The following is a 26008-nucleotide window of genomic DNA, read 5'->3' as shown; positions in this document are numbered from 1 at the left end:
ACTGTCTACTCTATTACTGAAGCTATAGTACATTTACATTTACATTTTAGTCATTTAGCAGACGCTCTTATCCAGAGCGACTTACAAATTGGTGCATTCACCTATAATATCCAGTGGAACAACCACTTTACAATAGTGCATCTAAATCTTTTAAGGGGGGGGTTAGAAGGATTACTTTATCCTATCCCAGGTATTCCTTGAAGAGGTGGGGTTTCAGGTGTCTCCGGAAGGTGGTGATTGACTCCGCTGTCCTGGCGTCGTGAGGGAGCTTGTTCCACCATTGGGGTGCCAGAGCAGCGAACAGTTTTGACTGGGCTGAGCGGGAACTGTGCTTCCTCAGAGGTAGGGAGGCGAGCAGGCCAGAGGTGGATGAACGGAGTGCCCTTGTTTGGGTGTAGGGCCTGATCAGAGCCTGAAGGTACGGAGGTGCCGTTCCCCTCACAGCTCCGTAGGCAAGCACCATGGTCTTGTAGCGGATGCGAGCTTCGACTGGAAGCCAGTGGAGAGAGCGGAGGAGCGGGGTGACGTGAGAGAACTTGGGAAGGTTGAACACCAGACGGGCTGCGGCGTTCTGGATGAGTTGTAGGGGTTTAATGGCACAGGCAGGGAGCCCAGCCAACAGCGAGTTGCAGTAATCCAGACGGGAGATGACAAGTGCCTGGATTAGGACCTGCGCCGCTTCCTGTGTGAGGCAGGGTCGTACTCTGCGAATGTTGTAGAGCATGAACCTACAGGATCGGGTCACCGCCTTGATGTTGGTGGAGAACGACAGGGTGTTGTCCAGGGTCACGCCAAGGCTCTTAGCACTCTGGGAGGAGGACACAAGGGAGTTGTCAACCGTGATGGCGAGATCATGGAACGGGCAGTCCTTCCCCGGGAGGAAGAGCAGCTCCGTCTTGCCGAGGTTCAGCTTGAGGTGGTGATCCGTCATCCACACTGATATGTCTGCCAGACATGCAGAGATGCGATTCGCCACCTGGTTGTCAGAAGGGGGAAAGGAGAAGATTAATTGTGTGTCATCTGCATAGCAATGATATGAGAGACCATGTGAGGATATGACAGAGCCAAGTGACTTGGTGTATAGCGAGAATAGGAGTGGGCCAAGAACAGAGCCCTGGGGGACACCAGTGGTGAGAGCACGTGGTGCGGAGACAGATTCTCGCCACGCCACCTGGTAGGAGCGACCTGTCAGGTAGGACGCAATCCAAGCGTGCGCGGTGCCGGAGATGCCCAGCTCGGAGAGGGTGGAGAGGAGGATCTGATGGTTCACGGTATCAAAGGCAGCAGATAGGTCTAGAAGGATGAGAGCAGAGGAGAGAGAGTTAGCTTTAGCAGTGCGGAGAGCCTCCGTGACACAGAGAAGAGCAGTCTCAGTTGAATGCCCAGTCTTGAAACCTGACTGATTAGGATCAAGAAGGTCATTCTGAGAGAGATAGCAAGAGAGCTGGCCAAGCACGGCGCGTTCAAGAGTTTTGGAGAGAAAGGAAAGAAGGGATACTGGCCTGTAGTTGTTGACATCGGAGGGATCGAGTGTAGGTTTTTTCAGAAGGGGTGCAACTCTCGCTCTCTTGAAGACGGAAGGGACATAGCCAGCGGTCAAGGATGCGTTGATGAGCGAGGTGAGGTAGGGGAGAAGGTCTCCGGAAATGGTCTGGAGAAGAGAGGAGGGGATAGGGTCAAGTGGGCAGGTTGTTGGGCGGCCGGCCGTCACAAGACGCGAGATTTCATCTGGAGAGAGAGGGGAGAAAGAGGTCAAAGCACAGGGTAGGGCAGTGTGAGCAGGACCAGCAGTGTCGTTTGACTTAGCAAACGAGGATCGGATGTCGTCAACCTTCTTTTCAAAATGGTTGACGAAGTCATCCGCAGAGAGGGAGGAGGGGGGGGGGGAGGGGGAGGAGGATTCAGGAGGGAGGAGAAGGTAGCAAAGAGCTTCCTAGGGTTAGAGGCAGATGCTTGGAGTTTAGAGTGGTAGAAAGTGGCTTTAGCAGCAGAGACAGAAGAGGAAAATGTAGAGAGGAGGGAGTGAAAGGATGCCAGGTCCGCAGGGAGGCGAGTTTTCCTCCATTTCCGCTCGGCTGCCCGGAGCCCTGTTCTGTGAGCTCGCAGTGAGTCGTCGAGCCACGGAGCAGGAGGGGAGGACCGAGCCGGCCTGGAGGATAGGGGACAGAGGAAATCAAAGGATGCAGAGAGGGAGGAGAGGAGGGTTGAGGAGGCAGAATCAGGAGATAGGTTGGAGAAGGTTTGAGCAGAGGGAAGAGATGATAGGATGGAAGAGGAGAGAGTAGCGGGAGAGAGAGAGCGAAGGTTGGGACGGCGCAATACCATCCGAGTAGGGGGAGAGTGAGAAGTGTTGGATGAGAGCGAGAGGGAAAAGGATACAAGGTAGTGGTCGGAGACTTGGAGGGGAGTTGCAATGAGATTAGTGGAAGAACAGCATCTAGTAAAGATGAGGTCAAGCGTATTGCCTGCCTTGTGAGTAGGGGGGGAAGGTGAGAGGGTGAGGTCGAAAGAGGAGAGGAGTGGAAAGAAGGAGGCAGAGAGGAATGAGTCGAAGGTAGACGTGGGGAGGTTAAAGTCACCCAGAACTGTGAGAGGTGAGCCATCCTCAGGAAAGGAACTTATCAAGGCGTCAAGCTCATTGATGTACTCTCCAAGGGAACCTGGAGGGCGATAAATGATAAGGATGTTAAGCTTGAAAGGGCTGGTAACTGTGACAGCATGGAATTCAAATGAGGAGATAGACAGATGGGTCAGGGGAGAAAGAGAGAATGTCCACTTGGGAGAGATGAGGATTCCAGTGCCACCACCCCGCTGGCTCGATGCTCTAGGGGTATGCGAGAACACGTAGTCAGACGAGGAGAGCGCAGTAGGAGTAGCAGTGTTATCTGTGGTGATCCATGTTTCCGTCAGCGCCAGGAAGTCTAGGGACTGGAGGGTAGCATAGGCTGAGATGAACTCAGCCTTGTTGGCCGCAGACCGGCAGTTCCAGAGGCTGCCGGAGACCTGGAACTCCACGTGGGTCGTGCGCGCTGGGACCACCAGGTTAGAGTGGCAGCGGCCACGCGGTGTGGAGCGTTTGTATGGCCTGTGCAGAGGAGAGAGAACAGGGATAGGCAGACACATAGTAGACAAGCTACAGAAGAGGCTACGCTAATGCAAATGAGATTGGAGTGACAAGTGGACTACACGTCTCGAATGTTCAGGAAGTTAAGCTTACGTTGCAAAAATGTTATTGACTAAAATGATACAGTACTGCTGGCTGGTGGAGTAGGCTAGCTAGCAGTGGCTGCGTTGTTGACTTTGAACGTGTAGCTGGCTAGGTAACCTCGGTAGTTTCAGTACTACACCTTGTCATGATACAAAGCAACTTTGTAGCTAGCTAGCTAACATAACACTAATCAAGACGTTCCTTGTAGTGTATTTAGTTTCAACAATGCTGCTCGTCGGTAATAGTTGGCTAGGTTAGGAAAAATGGCGTCGCGGGGGACGGAAATAGCTGGCTAGCTAACCTCGATGGCTGGCTAGCTAACAATTATCAATTAACAATTATCAAGCTATGACAAAGACAACTAGGTAGCTAGCTAGGTAACACTGCACTAGTCAAATCGTTCCGTTGTGAAGTATTAGTAACTACAGCGCTGCTAGTCGGTAACGGATGGCTATCTGGCAGTGGGTTAATGATGACTAGGTGTGTTGAGTAAGTCTGGCGCCGCGTCGCGGCTGGCTAGCACACCTCTAGTCTACCTAGTCTACTGTCTATTCTATTACTGAAGCTATAGCCTACTGCCTACTCTATTACTGAAGCTATAGCCTACTGTCTATTCTATTACTGAAGCTATAGCCTACTGTCTACTCTATTACTGAAGCTATAGCCTGCTGTCTACTCTATTACTGAAGCTATAGCCTACTGTCTATTCTATTACTGAAGCTATAGCCTACTGTCTATTCTGAGTATTACTGAAGCTGTAGCCTACTGCCTACTCTATTACTGAAGCTATAGCCTACTGTCTATTCTGAGTATTACTGAAGCTGTAGCCTGCTGTCTATTCTATTACTGAAGCTATAGCCTACTGTCTATTATATTACTGAAGCTATATCCTACTGTCTATTCTGAGTATTACTGAAGCTATAGCCTACTGTCTATTCTATTACTGAAGCTATAGCCTACTGTCTACTCTATTACTGAAGCTATAGGCTACTGTCTATTATATTACTGAAGCTATAGCCTACTGTCTATTCTCAGTATTACTGAAGCTATAGCCTGCTGTCTACTCTATTACTGAAGCTATAGCCTACTGTCTATTCTATTACTGAAGCTATAGGCTACTGTCTATTCTGAGTATTACTGAAGCTATAGCCTACTGTCTATTCTATTACTGAAGCTATAGCCTACTGTCTACTCTATTACTGAAGCTATAGGCTACTGTCTACTCTGAGTATTTGATGAAAGTTTTTGCAATTTTGACGGTATAATATAGTTTTGATTAACATATTTATGTTTTGAGAAGGCAACTACATTTTGAAAATGCATCGACTGTTTAGCAAAAGGCCGGAGAGTTCTTACTCTGTTTTAAAAATCGATTGTTCCAGAAAATGATTGTACGCGATTGAGGAAAAACTGTAAGCATAAAGCATAAACGTTTATTATTATACTGAGAAATTACAAGTTGCGAACAAATCATTTGGAGTTTGGTCCAGGCTTTGGTTGTTACCATGGTTTACGACACCTATGCTGCCGTTGCTATGGGAACGTGAAACAAGCCACGACGTAAGATGGGCCCATCACTGTGTTTGTGCCGTTTGAGCTAAGCAGCGGTACTGTCACTTTTTTTCCCATCTTCTCCCACTTTAACTTTGTTGCGTTCCTATAGACAGGTGCCTACCCAAGACTGTCTCTAGTCCAGTCCAGTCTAGTCCAGTCCAGTCCAGTCCAGTCTAGTCCAGTCCAGTCCAGTCCAGTCCAGTCTAGTCTAGTCTAGTCTAGTCTAGTCTAGTCTAGTCCAGTCCAGTCCAGTCCAGTCTAGTCTAGTCCAGTCCAGTCTAGTCTAGTCTAGTCTAGTCCAGTCCAGTCTAGTCTAGTCTAGTCTAGTCTAGTCCAGTCCAGTCCAGTCCATTCTCTATGTCTGTCTTGAAATAAGACGCAGTATTGTTTTCCCCTTACAGGTGCCTACCCACGTCTGTCTCTGAGCTTCAAGCTAAAGAGGAACATCGGCTACTTCATCCTGCAGACGTACATGCCCTCTATCCTGATCACCATCCTGTCCTGGGTCTCCTTCTGGATCAACTACGACGCCTCCGCTGCCAGAGTGGCTTTAGGTACTGCCTTTAAAACTGACCTCTGATCTGGGGGGGGGGGGAGAGAGAGAGAGAGAGAGAGACCACGTGCAGTGGGACACAGAGTGCGAGGGGGGATTTTGCTGTCGTGTTATTTAAGATACTCTTTGAAGAGGTTTCAGGTGTTTTGGGTACATGGCCAGGGACTCTGCTGTCCTACCTTCAGGGGGAACCTGGTTCCACCAGAACGGAGAGCTCGGGATGGGGTATAGAGTTTGATCATAGCCTAAAGGTAGGGAGGGCCATTTCCTCTTTCTGCTCCGTAGGTAAGCACCATGGTCTGGTAGTGGATGTGAGTTTTGACTGGAAGCCAGTGGAGTGTCTGGAGGAGTGGGGTGACATGGGAGAACTTAGGAAGGTTGAAAACCAAGTGGGTTGCAGCGTTTTGGATAAATTGCAGGGGTTTAATGGCACAAGCTGGGAGCCCAGACAACAGCGAGTAGAGCATGAACCTGCAGGTGTGAGTCACTGCTTTGATGTTTGTAGAGAACGACAGGGTGTTGTCCAGGGTCATGCCAGGTTCTTTGCACTCTGGGAGGACAACACTGTGGACTTGTCAACTGTGATGGAAAGGTCTTTGAACGGGCAGGCCTTCCCCGGGGGAGGAAGAGCAGCTCTGTCTTGTCGATATTGACCTTGACGTGGTGGACCACCTGGGAGTCAGAGGGGAGGAAGGAGAAAAGTAGTTGAGTGTCATCTGTATAGCAAATATAGGAGAGACCATGTGAGGATATGACAGAGCTGAGTGACTTGGTCTATAGAGAGAAGAAGAGAGGTCCATCCTCATAGCAGTGATAGGAGAGACCATGTGAGGATATGACCAGTGACTTGGTCTATAGAGTGTTACGCAGAGTGGAACAGGGAAACCCAAGAGCAGACTCAGACGAGGAGACTGGGATGTAGTAACCAAGGTATTTATTGAAACACAGGGGGGAAGATGGGGTGTAAACCAGGGGAAGCTCGGGGGGGGAAGCAGGTGCGGAGGCTGAGGCTGGAGTGAGAGGGTTTGGGACAGGGGAAAGCAGGTCCGAAAGGGGAATCCAGGGGAGCAGGAGAGTGGGGAATCCAAGGGAGCAGTAGAGTGGGGAATCCAGGGGAGCAGTAGAGTGGGGAATCCAGGGGAGCAGTAGAGTGGGGAATCCAAGGGAGCGGTAGAGTGGGGAATCCAAGGGGAGCAGTAGAGTGGGGAATCCAGGGGAGCGGTAGAGTGGGGAATCCAGGGGAGCGGTAGAGTGGGGAATCCAGGGGAGCAATAGAGTGGGGAATCCAGGGGAGCAGTAGAGTGGGGAATCCAAGGGAGCAGTAGAGTGGGGAATCCCGGGGAGCAGTAGAGTGGGGAATCCAGGGGAGAAGTAGAGTGGGGAATCCAGGGGAGAAGTAGAGTGGGGAATCCAAGGGAGCAGTAGAGTGGGGAATCTAAGGGAGCGGTAGAGTGGGGAATCCAAGGGAGCGGTAGAGTGGGGTAGAGTGGGGAATCCAGGGGAGCGGTAGAGTGGGGAATCCAGGGGAGAAGTAGAGTGGGGAATCCAGGGAGAAGTAGAGTGGGGAATCCAAGGGAGCAGTAGAGTGGGGAATCCAAGGGAGCGGTAGAGTGGGGAATCCAAGGGAGCGGTAGAGTGGGGTAGAGTGGGGAATCCAGGGGAGCGGTAGAGTGGGGAATCCAGGGCAGAGTAGCAGGATGAAGAGGCATGGGACTGGAGACGGGGACCAGAGTCAGAGGGGGCGGAACTGTAGCGGAGAGGAAAATCGTGTCAGGCAAGGAAAACAGGCACAACAGGATCTAAATAGTAATAAACGGCTAGAAACGTAGACTGACTGAGCAGAGATTACGATCTGGCAGGGTGGAAGTGGCAGGACTGAGTATTTGTAGAGGTCTTGATTACGGAACAGGTTGCAGCTGGTGGGGATCTGCTCTGACTCCAGCCACACAATCACACAGACAGACAGAGAGAGAGAGAGAGAGAGAGAGAGAGAGAGTACTGAGGGAGTGGCGGCAGGTCAAGGAGACACAGGATGAGCAGTAGAGGCCATGGCAGGAGCAGATGTAACATAGAGAGAAGAGGAGAGGGCCTAGAACCGAGCCCTGGGGGACACCAGTAGTGAGACTACGTGGTTCAGATACAGATCCTCTCCATGTCACCTGGTAGGAGCGGCCTGCCAAGTAGGATGCAATCCAATAGTGTGTAGAGTCTGAGACACCCAGCCCTGAGAAGGTGGAGAGGAGGATCTGATGGTTCACGGGGTCGAAGGCAGCGGCTGGGTCTAGGAGGATGAGAACAGAGGAAAGAGAGTCAGCTTTGGCAGTGCGGAGAGCCTCCATGACACAGACGAGCAGTTTCAGTTGAGTGACCCATCTTGAGGAGGAGGTCAGAGAACTGGCCGTGTGTTGCCAGGACAACAACCTCTCCCTCAACGTGATCAAGACTAAGGAGATGATTGTGGACTACAGGAAAAGGAGGACCGAGCACGCCCCCATTCTCATCGACAGGGCTGTAGTGGAGCAGGTTGAGAGCTTCAAGTTCCTTGGTGTCCACATCAACAACAAACTATCGTGGACCAAGCACACCAAGACAGTCGTGAAGAGGGCACGACAAAACCTATTCCCCCTCAAGAGACTGAAAAGTTTTGGCATGGGTCCTCAGATCCTCAAAAGGTTCTACAGGTGCACCATCGAGAGCATCCTGACTGGTTGCATCACCGCCTGGTACGGCAACTGCTCGGCCTCCGACCGCAAGGCACTACAGAGTGCCATCAGTACACAGGGTAGTGTGTACGGCCCAGTGCATCACTGGGGCCAAGCTTCCTGCCATCCAGGACCTCTATACCAGGTGGTGTCAGGGGAAGGCCCTAAAGATTTTCAAAAACTACAGCCACCCCAGTCATAGGCTGTTCTCTCTGCTACCGCACGGCAAGCGGTACCGGAGCGCCAAGTCTAGGTCCAAGAGGCTTCTAAACAGCTTCTACCCACAAGCCATAAGACTACTGCATTGCCCCCCCCCCTTTTACACTGCTCCTACTCTCTGTTATTAGCTATGCGTAAGCCACTTTAATAACTTTACCCACATGTACATATTACCTCAATTACCTCAACTAATCGGTGCTCCCGCACATTTACTCTGTACCGCATTGTTGGTTAAGGTCTTGTAAGTATGCATTTCACTGTAAGGTCTACACCTGTTGTATTCGGCGTATGTGACAAATACAATTTGATATGATTTGGAGCCTGATTAGTTAGGGTCCAGAAGATGGTTCTGAGAGAGATGGAGAGAGAGTTGATCAGAGACAGAACGCTCAAGTGTTTTGGAAAGAAAATAAAGGATACCGATATGTCGTTTTTTGACGTCAGATGTCGAGTGTTTATTTCTTAAAGCGAGGGGGGGGGGGCAACTCTCGCCATTTTAGAGTCAGAGGGGACACAGCCAGTGGTCAGGGACGAGTTGATGAGGGAAGTGAGCAATGGGAGAAGGTCTCCAGAGATGGTCTGGAGAAGGGAGGAGGGGATGGGGACGAGCGGGAAGGTTGTAGGGTGGTCAGACCTCACTAGTAGCAGGATGTCATCTGGAGAGAGAGGGGAGAAAGAGGTCAAGGCGTAGGGTAGTTCTGGAGAGAGAGGGGAGAAAGAGGTCAAGGCGTAGGGTAGTTCTGGAGAGAGAGAGGAGAGAAAGAGGTCAAGGCGTAGGGTAGTTCTGGAGAGAGAGAGGGGAGAAAGAGGTCAAGGCGTAGGGTAGTTCTGGAGAGAGAGAGGAGAGAAAGAGGTCAAGGCGTAGGGTAGTTCTGGAGAGAGAGGGGAGAAAGAGGTCAAGGCGTAGGGTAGTTCTGGAGAGAGAGAGGGGAGAAAGAGGTCAAGGCGTAGGGTAGTTCTGGAGAGAGAGAGGGGAGAAAGAGGTCAAGGCGTAGGGTAGTTCTGGAGAGAGAGAGGGGAAAGAGGTCAAGGCGTAGGGTAGTTTTGGAGAGAGAGAGGGGAAAGAGGTCAAGGCGTAGGGTAGTTTTGGAGAGAGAGAGGGGAGAAAGAGGTCAAGGCGTAGGGTAGTTCTGGAGAGAGAGAGGGGAAAAAGAGGTCAAGGCGTAGGGTAGTTCTGGAGAGAGAGGGGAGAAAGAGGTCAAGGCGTAGGGTAGTTCTGGAGAGAGAGAGGGGAAAGAGGTCCAGGAGTAGTTCTGTGTGGATGAGACCAGTGGACTCGATAGGCTGAGTGGATGAGACCAGTGGACTCGATAGGCTGAGTGGATGAGACCAGTGGACTCGATAGGCTGAGTGGATGAGACCAGTGGACTCATTAGGCTGAGTGGATGAGACCAGTGGACTCATTAGGCTGAGTGGATGAGACCAGTGGACTCGATAGGCTGAGTGGATGAGACCAGTGGACTCGATAGGCTGAGTGGATGAGACCAGTGGACTCGATAGGCTGAGTGGATGAGTCCAGTGGACTCGATAGGCTGAGTGGATGAGACCAGTGGACTCGATAGGCTGAGTGGATGAGACCAGTGGACTCGATAGGCTGAGTGGATGAGACCAGTGGACTCGATAGGCTGAGTGGATGAGACCAGTGGACTCGATAGGCTGAGTGGATGAGACCAGTGGACTCGATAGGCTGAGTGGATGTCCAGTGGACTCGATAGGCTGAGTGGATGAGACCAGTGGACTCGATAGGCTGAGTGGATGAGATCAGTGGACTCGATAGGCTGAGTGGATGAGGAGCGGTTGATAAGGTGGTTACACAAAGTCGTCCACTGAGAGGGAGTTGGGGTGGTGGAGGATTAAGGATGGAGGAAAAGAGTTTCCTAGGGTTAGAGGCAGAAGTTTGACATTTAGAGTGATAGAAAGTGGCTTTAGCAGCAGATAGAGGAAGAGAAGGTAGAGAGGAGGGAGTGGTTAGGTCCTCTGGAATTTTAGTTTTCCTATATTTTCACTCAGCTGCCCACAGCCCTGTTCTGTAAGCTCGCAATGAGTCACTTGGAGCAAGAGGGGAGGGGCTGACCTGGCCAGGAGGGAAGGGGACAGTGTGAGTCATGGGGTGCGGAAAGGGAGGGGAGTAGGGTCGAAGAGGCAGAATCAGGAGACAAGAGGGAGAAGGAATTAGCAGAAGGGAGAGATGATAGGATAGAAGAGGAGAGAGTAGTGAGAGAGAGAGAGAGAGAGAGAGAGGAGAGAGAGAGAGAGAGAGAGAGAGCGAGAGAGAGAGAGACCATATTGGTAGGAAAGGGACACAGAAAGGAAACAAAGCAGTCATCACAGACCTGGAGGCGGGTTGCAGTGAGATTAGTAGGAGAACAGCCTCTAGTAAAGATGCGGTCAAGAGTATTGCCTGCCTTGTGAGTTTGGAGGGGATTGGGATAGGGTGAGGTCAAAAGAGGAGAGGAGTGGAAAGAAGAGAGTTGGAAAGAAATTAATTGATTTAAATGGGCGGATGGTACAGTTGATGTACTTGGTGGACACCTTCCTGAAAGGGGAACGATCTTGCAACTATGAATTTTGATAGAAAACTTAGAAGCTAAATAGATAGGATCTTGAAACCATGGAAACACTTGTCCATCTATGTGAAAATTACACTTGAGTAATTGTCAAGGGATTTCACATTTTTACATATCTGTTAACGGCTCTACCGACTCCAGGAGAATGTTTTTTCAAGTTATGTGAGCAAAATTCAAAAGGCACTCACACATCTGAGCTATCTTAGTAAAAAAATAAGAAACTCCCAAGCTGCTCTGGATAGTATCACTGCTCTGGGTAGTATCACTGCTCTGGATAGTATCACTGCTCTGGATAGTATCACTGCTCTGGATAGTATCACTACTCTGGATAGTATCACTGCTCAGGATAGTATCGCTGCTCTGGATAGTATCTGTGCTCTGGATAGTATCGCTGCTCTGGATAGTATCTGTGCTCTGGATAGTATCACTGCTCTGGATAGTATCTGTGCTCTGGATAGTATCACTACTCTGGATAGTATCTGTGCTCTGGATAGTATCGCTACTCTGGATAGTATCGCTGCTCTGGTCACTGCTCAGGATAGTATCACTACTCTGGATAGTAACACTGCTCTGGATAGTATCACTGCTCTGGTCACTGCTCTGGATAGTATCACTACTCTGGATAGTATCACTGCTCAGGATAGTATCACTGCTCTGGATAGTACCACTGCTCTGGTCACTGCTCTGGATAGTATCACTGCTCTGGATAGTATCACTGCTCTGGATAGTATCACTGCTCTGGTCACTGCTCTGGATAGTATCACTGCTCTTGATAGTATCACTACATTACATTTTTACATTTTAGTCATTTAGCAGACGCTCTTATCCAGAGCGACTTACAGTAGTGAATGCATACATTTCATACATTTCATACATTTCGTTTCATTTCATGTATTTTTTTTTGTACTGGCCCCCCGTGGGAATCGAACCCACAACCCTGGCGTTGCAAACACCATGCTCTACCAACTGAGCCACAGGGACTACTCTCACTACTCTAACTAGTATCGCTGGTCAGTCAGCATTTCACTGTGAGGTCTACACCTGTTGGTTAAGGGCTGGTCTGTATTTCACTGTGAGGTCTACACCTGTTGGTTAAGGGCTGGTCTGTATTTCACTGTGAGGTCTACACCTGTTGGTTAAGGACTGGTCAGTCTGCATTTCACTGTGCGGTCTACACCTGTTGGTTAAGGGCTGGTCTGTATTTCACTGTGAGGTCTACACCTGTTGGTTAAGGGCTGGTCTGTATTTCACTGTGAGGTCTACACCTGTTGGTTAAGGACTGGTCAGTCTGCATTTCACTGTGAGGTCTACACCTGTTGGTTAAGGGCTGGTCTGTATTTCACTGTGAGGTCTACACCTGTTGGTTAAGGGCTGGTCAGTCTGCATTTCACTGTATTGTATGACCTGAAGGTTAGTTGGTTAGTGATGAAATGTACACCCCCTTACAGGTGTTTCAGCTCTACCATCTCTGTACTGGGAACACTAATTAGTAATACCAACCAATATGGGGACAAATCAAATAAAAGTTTATTTGTCACGTGCGCCAAATACAACCTTAGAGTGAAATGCTTACCTTTTTTGCGCTATTGGTTAGAGACTGTATTAGGTGAACAGTAAGTCAAGAAGAAATCACAATCTGGTTCCATTAGAAATCACAATCTGGTTCTATTAGAAATCACAATCTGGTTCCATTAGAAATCACAATCTGGTTCTATTAGAAATCACAATCTGGTTCCATTAGAAATCACAATCTGGTTCCATTAGAAATCACAATTTGGTTCCATTAGAAATCACAATCCGGTTCCATTAGAAATCACAATCTGGTTCCATTAGAAATCACAATCCGGTTCCATTAGAAATCACAATCTGGTTCCATTAGAAATCACAATCTGGTTCCATTAGAAACCACAATCCGGGTGAGGTGGACATCATTTGAAAGCGTATTCTGCTGCCAACATGCCTAGCTAAGTTATAAAATATGATATTACATACAGTGTTAGGCTTTCACAAGGTTTTCTCTCTGCTACCGCACGGCAAGCGGTACCGGAGGGCCAAGTCTAGGTTCAAGAGGCTTCTAAACAGCTTCTACCCCCCAAGCCATAAGACTCCTGCATTGCCACCCCCCCTCTTTTACGCCGTTGTTACTCTCTGTTATTATCTATGCATAGTCACTTTAATAACTCTACATATATGTACATATTACCCCAATTACCTCGAGTAATCGGTGCCCCCGCACATTGACTCTGTACCGGTACCCCCTGTATATAGCCTCCACATTGACTCTGTACCGTAACACCCTGTATATAGCCTCCACATTGACTCTGTACCAGTACCCCCTGTACATAGCCTCCACATTGACTCTGTACCGGTACCCCCTGTATATAGCTTCCACATTGACTCTGTACCGGTACCCCCTGTATATAGCCTCCACATTGACTCTGTACCGGTACCCCCTGTATATAGCCTCCACATTGACTCTGTACCGGTACCCCCTGTATATAGCCTCCACATTGACTCTGTACCGTAACACCCTGTATATAGCCTCCACATTGACTCTGTACCGGTACCCCCTGTATATAGCCTCCACATTGACTCTGTACCGGTACCCCCTGTATATAGCCTCCACATTGACTCTGTACCGGTACCCCCTGTATATAGCCTCCACATTGACTCTGTACCGGTACCCCCTGTATATAGCCTCCACATTGTTATTTTACTGCTGCTCTTTAATTATTTGTTACTTTTATTTATGTTTCTTATTCATATTTTTTAAACTGCATTGTTGGTTAAGGGCTTGTAAAGCATTTCACTGTGAGGTCTACTACACCTGTTGTATTCAGCATTTCACTGTGAGGTCTACTACACCTGTTGTATTCAGCATTTCACTGTGAGGTCTACTACACCTGTTGTATTCAGCATTTCACTGTAAGGTCTACTACACCTGTTGTATTCAGCATTTCACTGTGAGGTCTACTACACCTGTTGTATTCGGCGCATGTGACTAATACAATTTGATTTGATTTGAAAAGGCACTTGTAATTTTGGTGCACATAGAATGGAGTCATGAGTGCATTAAAGTATAAAACATCATCTGGTAGCTGTGGATCAAACAGGTTCATTCTGTCCAGGACAACCCAGGGTATAAAACATCATCTGGTAACTGTGGATCAAACAGGTTCATTCTGTCCAGGGCAACCCAGGGTATAAAACATCATCTGGTAGCTGTGGATCAAACAGGTTCATTCTGTCCAGGACAACCCAGGGTATAAAGCATCATCTGGTAACTGTGGATCAAACAGGTTCATTCTGTCCAGGACAACCCAGGGTATAAAACATCATCTGGTAGCTGTGGATCAAACAGGTTCATTCTGTCCAGGACAACCCAGGGTATAAAACATCATCTGGTAACTGTGGATCAAACAGGTTCATTCTGTCCAGGACAACCCAGGGTATAAAACACAGTAATCTGGTAACTGTGGATCAAACAGGTTCATTCTGTCCAGGACAACCCAGGGTAAAACACAGTAATCTGGTAACTGTGGATCAGATATAGCGATCATAAATCTTGATATTGAGGGGTCTCCCGGGTGGTGTAGTGGTCTAAGGCTGTGCCGCCAGAGATTCTGGGCTGCGACCGTGAGGCTCATGGGGCGACTCACAATTGGCCCAGCGTCGTCCGGGTTAGGGGAGGGTTTGGCCGGCAGGGATATGCCGGCCAAAGTACAGTATATATGAGGATGTACAGTATGACTGTTACAGTACATATGAGGATGTACAGTATATATGAGGATGTACAGTATGACTGCTACAGTATATATGAGGATGTACAGTATGACTGCTACAGTATATATGAGGCTGGGAGGATGTACAGTATGACTGCTACAGTACATATGAGGATGTACAGTATGACTGCTACAGTATATATGAGGATGTACAGTATGACTGTTACAGTATATATGAGGATGTCCAGTATGACTGTTACAGTATATATGAGGATGTACAGTATGACTGCTACAGTATATATGAGGATGTACAGTATGACTGCTACAGTATATATGAGGATGTACAGTATATATGAGGATGTACAGTATATATGAGGATGTCCAGTATGACTGCTAAAGTATATATGAGGATGTACAGTATGACTGCTACAGTATATATGAGGATGTGCAGTATGACTGCTACAGTATATATGAGGATGTACAGTATGACTGTTACAGTCTATATGAGGATGTACAGTATGACTGCTACAGTATATATGAGGATGTACAGTATGACTGTTACAGTATATATGAGGATGTACAGTATGACTGCTACAGTATATATGAGGATGTACAGTATGACTGCTACAGTATATATGAGGATGTACAGTATGACTGTTACAGTATATATGAGGATGTACAGTATGACTGCTACAGTATATTTGAGGATGTACAGTATGACTGCTACAGTATATATGAGGATGTACAGTATGACTGCTACAGTATATATGAGGCTGGGAGGATGTACAGTATGACTGCTACAGTATATATGAGGATGTACAGTATGCTACAGTATATATGAGGATGTAGAGTATGACTGTTACAGTATATGAGGATGTACAGTATATATGAGGATGTACAGTATGACTGCTACAGTATATATGAGGCTGGGAGGATGGACAGTATGACTGTTACAGTATATATGAGGATGTACAGTATGACTGCTACAGTATATATGAGGATGTACAGTATATATGAGGATGTACAGTATGACTGCTACAGTATATATGAGGCTGGGAGGATGTACAGTATGACTGTTACAGTATATATGAGGATGTACAGTATGACTGTTACAGTATATATGAGGATGAACAGTATGCTACAATATATATGAGGATGTACAGTATGACTGCTACAGTATATATGAGGATGTACAGTATGACTGTTACAGTATATATGAGGATGTACAGTATGACTGTTACAGTATATGAGGATGTACAGTATATATGAGGATGTCCAGTATGACTGCTAAAGTATATATGAGGATGTACAGTATGACTGTTACAGTATATGAGGATGTACAGTATGACTGCTACAGTATATATGAGGATGTACAGTATGACTGTTACAGTCTATATGAGGATGTACAGTATGACTGCTACAGTATATATGAGGATGTACAGTATGTTACAGTATATATGAGTATGTACAGTATGACTGCTACAGTATATATGAGGAGGTACAGTATGACTGTTACAGTATATATGAGGATGTACAGTATGACTGCTACAGTATATATGAGTATGTACAGTATGACTGTTACAGTATATATGAGGATGTACAGTATGACTGCTACAGTATATATGAGGATGTACAGTATGACTGTTACAGTATATATGAGGATGTACAGTATGACTGCTACAGTATATATGAGGATGTACAGTATGACTGTTACAGTATATATGAGGATGTACAGTATGACTGCTACAGTATATATGAGGATGTACAGTATGACGGTTACAGTATATATGAGGATGCACAGTATGACTGCTACAGTATATATGAGGATGTACAGTATGACTGCTACAGTATATATGAGGCTGGGAGGATGTACAGTATGACTGTTACAGTATATATGAGGATGTACAGTATGACTGCTACAGTATATATGAGGATGTACAGTATATATGAGGATGTACAGTATGACTGCTACCGTATATATGAGGATGTACAGTATGACTGTTACAGTATGAGGATGTACAGTATGACTGCTACAGTATATATGAGGATGTACAGTATGTTACAGTGTATATATGAGGATGTACAGTATGACTGCTACAGTATATATGAGGATGTACAGTATGACTGCTACAGTATATATGAGGATGTACAGTATGACTGCTACAGTATATATGAGGATGTAAAGTATGACTGTTACAGTATATATGAGGATGTACAGTATGACTGTTACAGTATATATGAGACTGGGAGGATGCACAGTATGACTGCTACAGTATGTATGAGGATGTACAGTATGACTGCTACAGTATGAGGATGTACAGTATGACTGCTACAGTATATATGAGGATGTGCAGTATGACTGCTACAGTATATATGAGGATGTACAGTATGACTGTTACAGTATATATGAGGATGTGCAGTATGACTGCTACAGTATATAGGAGGATGTACAGTATGACTGTTACAGTATATATGAGGATGTACAGTATGACTGCTACAGTATATATGAGGATGTACAGTATGTGATTGTTACAGTATATGAGGATGTACAGTATGACTGTTACAGTATATATGAGGATGTGCAGTATGACTGCTACAGCATATATGAGGATGTACAGTATGACTGTTACAGTATATATGAGGATGTACAGTATGACTGCTACAGTATATATGAGGATGTACAGTATGACTGCTACAGTATATAAGAGGATGTACAGTATGACTGTTACAGTATATATGAGGATGTACAGTATGACTGCTACAGTATATATGAGGATGTACAGTATGACTGCTACAGTATATATGAGGATGTACAGTATGACTGTTACAGTATGAGGATGTACAGTATGACTGCTACAGTATATATGAGGATGTACAGTATGACTGCTACAGTATGTATGAGGATGTACAGTATGACTGCTACAGTATGTATGAGGATGTACAGTGTGACTGCTACAGTATGAGGATGTACAGTATGACTGCTACAGTATATATGAGGATGTACAGTATGACTGTTACAGTATATATGAGACTGGGAGGATGCACAGTATGACTGCTACAGTATATATGAGGATGTACAGTATGACTGCTACAGTATATATGAGGATATGCAGTATGACTGCTACAGTATATCTGAGGATGTACAGTATGACTGCTACAGTATATATGAGGATGTACAGTATGTTACAGTATATATGAGGATGTACAGTATGACTGCTATAGTATATATGAGGATGTACAGTATGACTGCTACAGTATATATGAGGATGTACAGTATGACTGCTACAGTACATATGAGGATGTACAGTATGACTGTTACAGTATATATGAGGATGTACAGTATGACCGCTACCATATATATGAGGATGTACAGTAAGACTGCTACAGTATATATGAGGATGTACAGTATGTTACAGTATATATGAGGATGTACAGTATGACTGCTATAGTATATATGAGGATGTACAGTATGACTGCTGCAGTACATATGAGGATGTACAGTATGTTACAGTATATATGAGGATGTACAGTATGACTGCTACAGTATATATGAGGATGTACAGTATGACTGCTACAGTATATATGAGGATGTACAGTATGACTGCTACAGTATATATGAGGATGTACAGTATGACTGTTACAGTATATATGAGGATGTACAGTATGACTGCTACAGTATATATGAGGATGTACAGTATATATGAGGATGTACAGTATGACTGTTACAGTATGAGGATGTACAGTATGTTACAGTATATATGAGGATGTACAGTATGACTGTTACAGTATATATGAGGATGTACAGTATGACTGTTACACTATATATGAGGATGTACAGTATGACTGTTACAGTATATATGAGGATGTACAGTATGACTGCTACAGTATATATGAGGATGTACAGTATGACTGTTACAGTATATATGAGGCTGTACAGTATGACTGCTACAGTATATATGAGGATGTACAGTATGACTGTATGAGGATGTACAGTATGACTGCTACAATATATATGAGGATGTACAGTATGACTGCTACAGTATATATGAGGATGTACAGTATGACTGCTACTATATATGAGGCTGTACAGTATGACTGTATGAGGATGTACAGTTTGACTGCTACAGTATATATGAGGCTGGGAGGATGTACAGTATGACTGCTACAGTACATATGAGGATGTACAGTATGACTGCTACAGTATGACTGCTACAGTATATATGGGAGGTGGAAGGCATTCTCTTTACAGTTTAGCTTTGTCCCAAGCCGGGGGCTCTGGGTTACTGCAGGACTTTTAATTATATCGATTTTCTTTTGACGAACAATAAGCCTGAAAGGGTCAGAAATAGCTCTTCATGGATGCTATTACTCTCAAAGTTACTGTTAGTTTGTATCCTCTATGTTGACTCTGTGTGAATCGATCATTCTAATTGATTACCTTACTAGATTACTATAATGACTGGCCAACCAAATAATACACTTCACTTCCTGGAATGTAAAAGGGCTCAATCACCCTGTTAAGAGAAACAAAATCTTTGCTCACCTTATTTGAAGGCTCTACTTAGAACCCACTTGTGTAAAATAAGATTGTTTCCAGATAAATAAGATCTGCGAATTGGCCATCCTATACTGACAACGTTTTATTAGATTCGTTTAGTCAATAAACCCCTAATAGCCCAGAGAGGTGGAGTAAATCAGATATTTTCTTAAATAGGTGGGCTAACTCCCGCTCTTGTGCCATGATGCCTGTGTTTCAAACCAAGGAACTTTCCGCTCCAGGTATCACCACGGTTCTGACCATGACCACCATCAACACCCATCTGAGAGAGACGCTGCCTAAGATCCCCTACGTCAAGGCCATAGACATGTACCTGATGGGCTGCTTTGTGTTCGTCTTCCTGGCCCTGCTGGAGTACGCCTTCGTCAACTATATCTTCTTCGGACGGGGCCATCGGATGCAGAAGAAATTGGCTGAGAAAGTGGAGAAGGTCAAAAATGACAGGGCGGCCAAGTTCGACGGCAACAGGGTAACGTTTACCCCCTCGGAAATGGTCAGTAGGCTACTTTTTTTAAATTATTCTTCTGCTGTAATTGGACATCTTGGATTGTTAACTGTGAGGGTCCCTGTTTTATCTACAGTACCTTTTCAGTCACTTAATGACTCTCTGAGGTCATTAAAGATCCCATGGTACTTATCGTAAGAGTAGGGGTGTTAACCCCCGGTGTCCTGGCTAAATTCCCAATCTGTCCCTCATACCATCACGGCCACCTAATCATCCCCAGCTTACAATTGGCTCATTCATCCCCCTCCTCCTCTCCCCTGTAACTATTCCCCAGGTCGTTGCTGTAAATGAGAACGTGTTCTCAGTCAACTTACCTGGTAAAATAACGGTAAAATAACGGTAACATTTTTAAAAAAACGTATCATAACAACGGACAGAGATTGAGACTAATTGTACTCAACGATATCTAGATTGTTCAAATCAAATTTTATTGGTCACATGCGCCGAATACAACAGGTGTAGACTTTACTGTGAAATGCTTACTTACGAACCCTTTCCCAACAATGCAGAGTTTAAAAAAATTAAATAAAAATAAGACAAATATTTTCTCAATCAAAACTAAATCAAAACATTGTTATCTGGGGGACTCTTCCCATTGACCTCACAGACCTGTAAGCACTAGTACACTATACACAGCATTAGGAGGGAGGAACGCAAGGTGAAAAGATGATATTGCCACAAAGGTAAACTGACATGTAGCATCATAGAGATGAAAGGAACATTGATCATTCCAGACGTGATTCTTCACAGTAACAGTGTTAAGAGTCATTTCAGTATTAGGTTCCTATATTCAGTTATTCTTCTCTAGGAGAGTGCTGTCAAATGGATGGACATCAATCAGATTCACATACAGGGGTAGATTCAGTTACAGCATCTAGGGATGAATTCCAAATGGAACCCTATTCCCTATATAGTGCACTAGCTGACAAGGGAAAAATCTGTTGTTTTGCCCCTGAACAAGGCAGTTAACCCACTGTTCGCCTGGGGCCGAAGACGTCGATGTTGATTATGGCAGCCCCCCCCCCGCTCCTCTCTGATTCAGAGGGGTTGGGTTAAATGACGAAGACACATTTCAGTTGAAGGCATTCAGTTGGACAACTGACTAGGTATCCGTGAGGGGTAGATTAATCATTTCCAGGCCCAGGGACATGTACTAGTCTGTGGCGACCTACATGCCAGAACTGGACAAGAACCTGAAACCTTCCGCACACAGGGGGGACAAACACCTACCTGGAGGTGACATAATTCCTTCCCCAATATAACCCCCCTAGACACCACTACGACAACACAACCAACAAAAACAGGTCATAACTGCTGAATCTCTGTCGCACGCTGGGTCTGTACATAGTCCCCCCTCAAAGCCTTACCATTCACTAAGTTGCTTACGTTCTCTGGAACTTATATTTGTATAAACCCTTGCAGTGTTTTATTTTTTTAAATCCAAGGGGGAAGTGTAGTGATCTTTACAAAGGGGGAAGCCATGGAGCAGGGCGCCTCACAGGCCTCTGCATTTGGGTGGAGGGAGGCTGTGACGCTCTGCTGCCATTGTTGAGTTCAAAGGGGGCTTTCATATCTCTCACTTCACATCTCAGTGCAAATTGACGTTGCAGCCGCAACGCCTGTCCTGTCCTAGCAAGCTTGGTAGCTTAGTAGCCTTACCTTTAGCATGATGGTCTGTATATAACAAAATATCTACGAATGATTTGTCTTTTACTTTTTGGATTCAGAAGTAGGTTCGGACTGAACATTACTCACTCAGTTTTTTGTTGGATGGTATTTCCAGGTTTCTGCTGGTTTTCTTCTGCAGGTTTTCGTTTGTTAGAAGTTTTTTCTGGGTAGTCCTTCCAGGTAATCTGGTTCAAAATAAGGTTTTAGGTTTGAAATTTAGATTTGGAGTGAAGGTTTTGATGTAGAGGTTTGTATCCTATATAAGTCCTTGCTAAAAAAAATCAAAGTTTATCTAAGTTCAGCCAACTAATTAAATTTTTGGCTGAAAAGTTCAGGAGCCCTATGAACTCATGACCTCTCTTCTCTCGCTGTCCTCTCCTCTGATAGGTTGACTCTCAGGGCAACATCCTCCTGACAACCCTGGAGATCCACAACGAAGTTGGCGCCGGCAACGAGATCACAACCAGCATCACCGAGACAACCGCACGGAACTCCTCCTCCATGATATTCAACCAATCAGGCCTCCAGTACCGAAAACCGAGCTCTCTGAGTGGCCGGGAGAGAAACGCCCATGCTCACGTGAAGAAGACAAGGCTACACAGGCGGTCCTCTCAACTCAGAATCAAAATCCCCAACCTGACGGACGTGAACTCCATCGATAGATGGTCACGGGTTGTCTTCCCCTTCACCTTTACCCTCTTCAACTTCATCTACTGGCTTTACTATGTGAACTAGTGGTTTTCAAGCCTATCCTCAGGGACCCCCAGCCATTCAATTTGAGAACCACTGAACTAAGTAACAGATAGAAGGGGATTTTCACTCCTTAAACCTTTCTTATTCTTGTTTCTCTAAAGAGTAAAGAAACCCGTCTGTATTCAGAAACCCGTCTGTATTCAGAAACCCGTCTGTATTCAGAAACCCGTCTGTATTCAGAGGACGTGTGACTGAGTGCAGAGAGACACTAGAACTAGAACACTGAGTTGTGGGGTCTCTTGAACTGGACGTTCAGACGAGCTGAGACAAAAGACCCTTTGTGGAAATACTATCCTTCTGAACTCTTCCTGTATTACACTGAACACTCCACTGTACAAAGAGGGTGATACAGTCAATGGTTTGTGGTTTTTCAAAAGTATTATTTACAATGATGTATGCCAATTATTGTAACTCTATCCCTTATTTTAGTGTGAGAAATTAATTTAGAGTGCTAAAACTCATTAGAAAACTGAATGGGAAATGAATTCAGTGTGCTATTTATCACAGTAGCTCGTTATAAACTGAATGGGAAATGAATTCAGTGTGCTATTTATCACAGTAGCCCAATATAAACTGAATGGGAAATGAATTCAGTGTGCTATTTATCACAGTAGCCCAATATAAACTGAATGGGAAATTAATTCAGTGTGCTATTTATCACAGTAGCCCAATATAAACTGAATGGGAAATGAATTCAGTGTGCTATTTATCACAGTAGTCCAATATAAACTGAATGGGAAATGAATTCAGTGTGCTATTTATCACAGTAGTCCAATATAAACTGAATGGGAAATACAATGCACAGTTTTTGAGTTACGATATGTCTGGTTTATCTGTTGGGATATTATCATTCCAGTCATGTCTATGTTCTATGGACTGTCAGAACGCGATCATATGAGCTGTGTAGGAAAGTCATGTATGGGCATGTATAGTCATGAATAGTCATAAATAGTCATTAACAGTCATGAATAACTACGAATAGTCATGAATAGTCATAAATAGTCATTAACAGTCATGAATAACCATGAATAGTCTTGTATAGTCATAAATAGTCATTAACAGTCATGAATAACCATGAATAGTCATGTTTAGTCATGTACTGAATCAATTTTGGATACTAATTCCATTGGTTTGGGTCTGACTATTCTGCAAACGATTCACTTATTATTATTATTTTTGTAAAGTGCTGAAGTAACCTATATGTAATCTGGATCTATATTTCACTGTGCATTGGAGGCAACGTAACGATGTAAACTCAGCTCTCACCAACCCACGCCTCAGTATCACTGTAGTTCATAGGTCACGCCTAGCCTAACATTCACACTGCCAAGATAAGCATGTCATGGAATCCGAATCATCCATTTTATATATTCATTAAAACGAGACTTACCTTCATTCATTTTACATAATCAATCTTTATCATTTACCTTCCCTGAGTGAAAATTATATTTTCTGATCATAAGAAAACGTTTGTTCCCGAACTGCTGTCGTGCAATGCTCAACCAAGGCTTTGATGTGGGCCTTAACATGTGTTTGGCAATTACAGTAGGCTCTGACCTTCTTCTGACCTAAATTGTACCCATATCTTTATGAATAGCCTAATGATTTTGAATCGTGTTCTTTTTACAATGTACATACATACCGTAGCCGTAGAAAACACAACTCAGGTACTGAATGGAGAAGTTCCTTATCACAATACACACGATCTATTGTCTGATTTTGTATTATTACACAGTATTCCTATGCATTTACCGATGATTGGTTTGTAATGCAGCCATACTATATACTACACATGACTACTTCTTTATTTATGTTCCTCGGTGAAGTATCCTCTCCTTTAAGACTTGCTCAGAGAACTGAGACTAAGGGGTTCTGCTCATAAACACTAGCCTCTCCTTTAAGACTTGCTCAGAGAACTGAAGACTAGGGGGTTCTGCTCATAAACACTAGCCTCTCCTTTAAGACTTGCTCAGAGAACTGAGACTAAGGGGTTCTGCTCATAAACACTACAACAACATCCCCCTGGTCCAAGACAGACATTACACAGAGAGGAAGTCCCTATTCCCTTTAGAGGCTCTGTATAGGGAATAGGGTGCTGTTTGAGACGCAGACTTTACACTAGACCACCCTACAGAGTCTAGACCCCCCTACAGAGAGTCTAGACCACCCCTACAGAGAGTCTAGACCCCCCTACAGAGTCTAGACCCCCCTACAGAGAGTCTAGACCCCCCTACAGAGAGTCTAGACCCCCTACAGAGAGTCTAGACCCCCCCTACAGAGTTTAGACCCCCCTACAGAGAGTCTAGACCCCCCTACAGTCTAGACCCCCCTACAGAGAGTCTAGACCCCCCTACAGAGAGTCTAGACCCCCCTACAGAGAGTCTAGACCCCCCTACAGAGTCTAGACCCCCCTACAGAGTCTAGACCCCGCTACAGAGAGTCTAGACCCCCCTACAGAGTCTAGACCCCCCTACAGAGTCTAGACCCCCTACAGAGTCTAGACCCCCCTACAGAGTCTAGACCCCCTACAGAGAGTCTAGACCCCCTACAGAGAGTCTAGACCCCCCTACAGAGAGTCTAGACCCCCAACAGAGAGTCTAGACCCCCCTACAGAGAGTCTAGACCCCCCTACAGAGTCTAGACCCCCTACAGAGAGTCTAGACCCCCCTACAGAGTCTAGACCCCCTACAGAGAGTCTAGACCCCCCTACAGAGAGTCTAGACCCCCTACAGAGAGTCTAGACCACATTACAGAGAGTCTAGACCCCCCTACAGAGTCTAGACCCCCCTACAGAGAGTCTAGACCACATTACAGAGAGTCTAGACCCCCCTACAGAGAGTCTAGACCACATTACAGAGAGTCTAGACCCCCCTACAGAGAGTCTCATTTTGAGTATGATTCCATATTTAGACTAGTTGAGCTGGGAGCATTTAGTAAGATTGTGGAGAGAGTAAGAATGTCATGGAACCCGAATCATCCATTTTTATTCATAAACGAGACTTCATTCGATACTTATTTCCCTCATTAAAATGCAAATCAATTTATAACATTTTTGACATGCGTTTTTCTGGATATTTGTTGTTGTTATTCTGTCTCTCACTGTTCAAATAAACCTACCATTAAAATTATAGACTGATCCTTTCTTTGTCAGTGGGCAAACGTTCAAAATCAGCAGGGGATCAAATAATTTTCTTCCCCCATTGTATTTAGAATCTGTGTATAATAAAGATCTTTACAGGGTAGATTCTATGAATGAGTTGATATGATAATTATTTAACCTTGTTAGATATATAATATTTGCTAGACAACACCATGACTTGGTTACAGTTCACTTGGTCCCAGGGCTGCATCCCAGTATATTCCAGCAGAAGGAAAAGTAAGACCTTGACTTTTTATGAAATTCACAGAGGAGGATCGTCCTTCCCTTCCTCGTCTGAGGAGCATCCACTGGTGTCGTCAGCTCAGCTATCCCCGTTGAGACTGTGTCACATGTATTGCCGTGTTGAAGGGAGGACCAATACGCAGCAGGAATGTGGATGCTCATCTTTTAATTAGACATAATGAAGCATACACAAGAAACCAAGAACGACAAAGGACAGTTTCACAGGCTAAAGCAATAATACTTAGCAGTGCAAAATGTAACTACCCACAAATGACAAACCTTTCCTTCCATTCCTACCTTTCCTTCCCTTCCTTCCTCCCCTTCCTTTCCTTCCATTCCTACCTTTCCTTCCTTTCCTTCCTTTCCTTCCTCCCCTTCCTTTCCTTCCATTCCTACCTTTCCTTCCTTTCCTTCCTCCCCTTCATTTCCTTCCATTCCTACCTTTCCTTTCCTCCCCTTCCTTTCCTTCCATTCCTTCCTTCCTTTCCTTCCATTCCTACCATTCCTTCCTTTCCTTCCTCCCCTTCCTGCCTTTCCTTCCTTCCTTTCCTTCCTCCCCTTCCTTTCCTTCCATTCCTACCTTTCCTTCCTTTCCTTTGTGTTTTTCCACCTGGATC

General features: G+C 45.3%; 1 protein-coding gene and 1 non-coding gene across 2 annotated transcripts in view; one reads left to right on the top strand and one right to left on the bottom strand.

The window, feature by feature from the left end:
- The window catches only part of gabrb3 (gamma-aminobutyric acid type A receptor subunit beta3), a 54744-nt gene extending 30984 nt beyond the window's left edge, over positions 1-23760 (top strand). The window contains exons 7-9 of the mRNA XM_045697503.2: positions 5164-5316; positions 19305-19576; positions 21644-23760. Coding sequence (XP_045553459.1) covers positions 5164-5316; positions 19305-19576; positions 21644-21991 — 773 coding nt within the window. The 3' untranslated portion in view covers positions 21992-23760. The remainder of the gene's footprint in view (positions 1-5163; positions 5317-19304; positions 19577-21643) is intronic.
- trnaa-ugc (transfer RNA alanine (anticodon UGC)) lies at positions 11712-11784 on the bottom strand. The gene has a single exon. It is a non-coding gene; the product is annotated as a tRNA-Ala (tRNA).
- Positions 23761-26008: the final 2248 nt, after the last annotated feature.

The sequence above is a fragment of the Salmo salar genome, chromosome 16 (assembly GCF_965601325.2).
Source record: "Salmo salar chromosome 16, fSalSal1, whole genome shotgun sequence".
NCBI lineage: Eukaryota > Metazoa > Chordata > Actinopteri > Salmoniformes > Salmonidae > Salmo > Salmo salar.
This window is presented reverse-complemented; position numbering and strand designations above follow the sequence as displayed.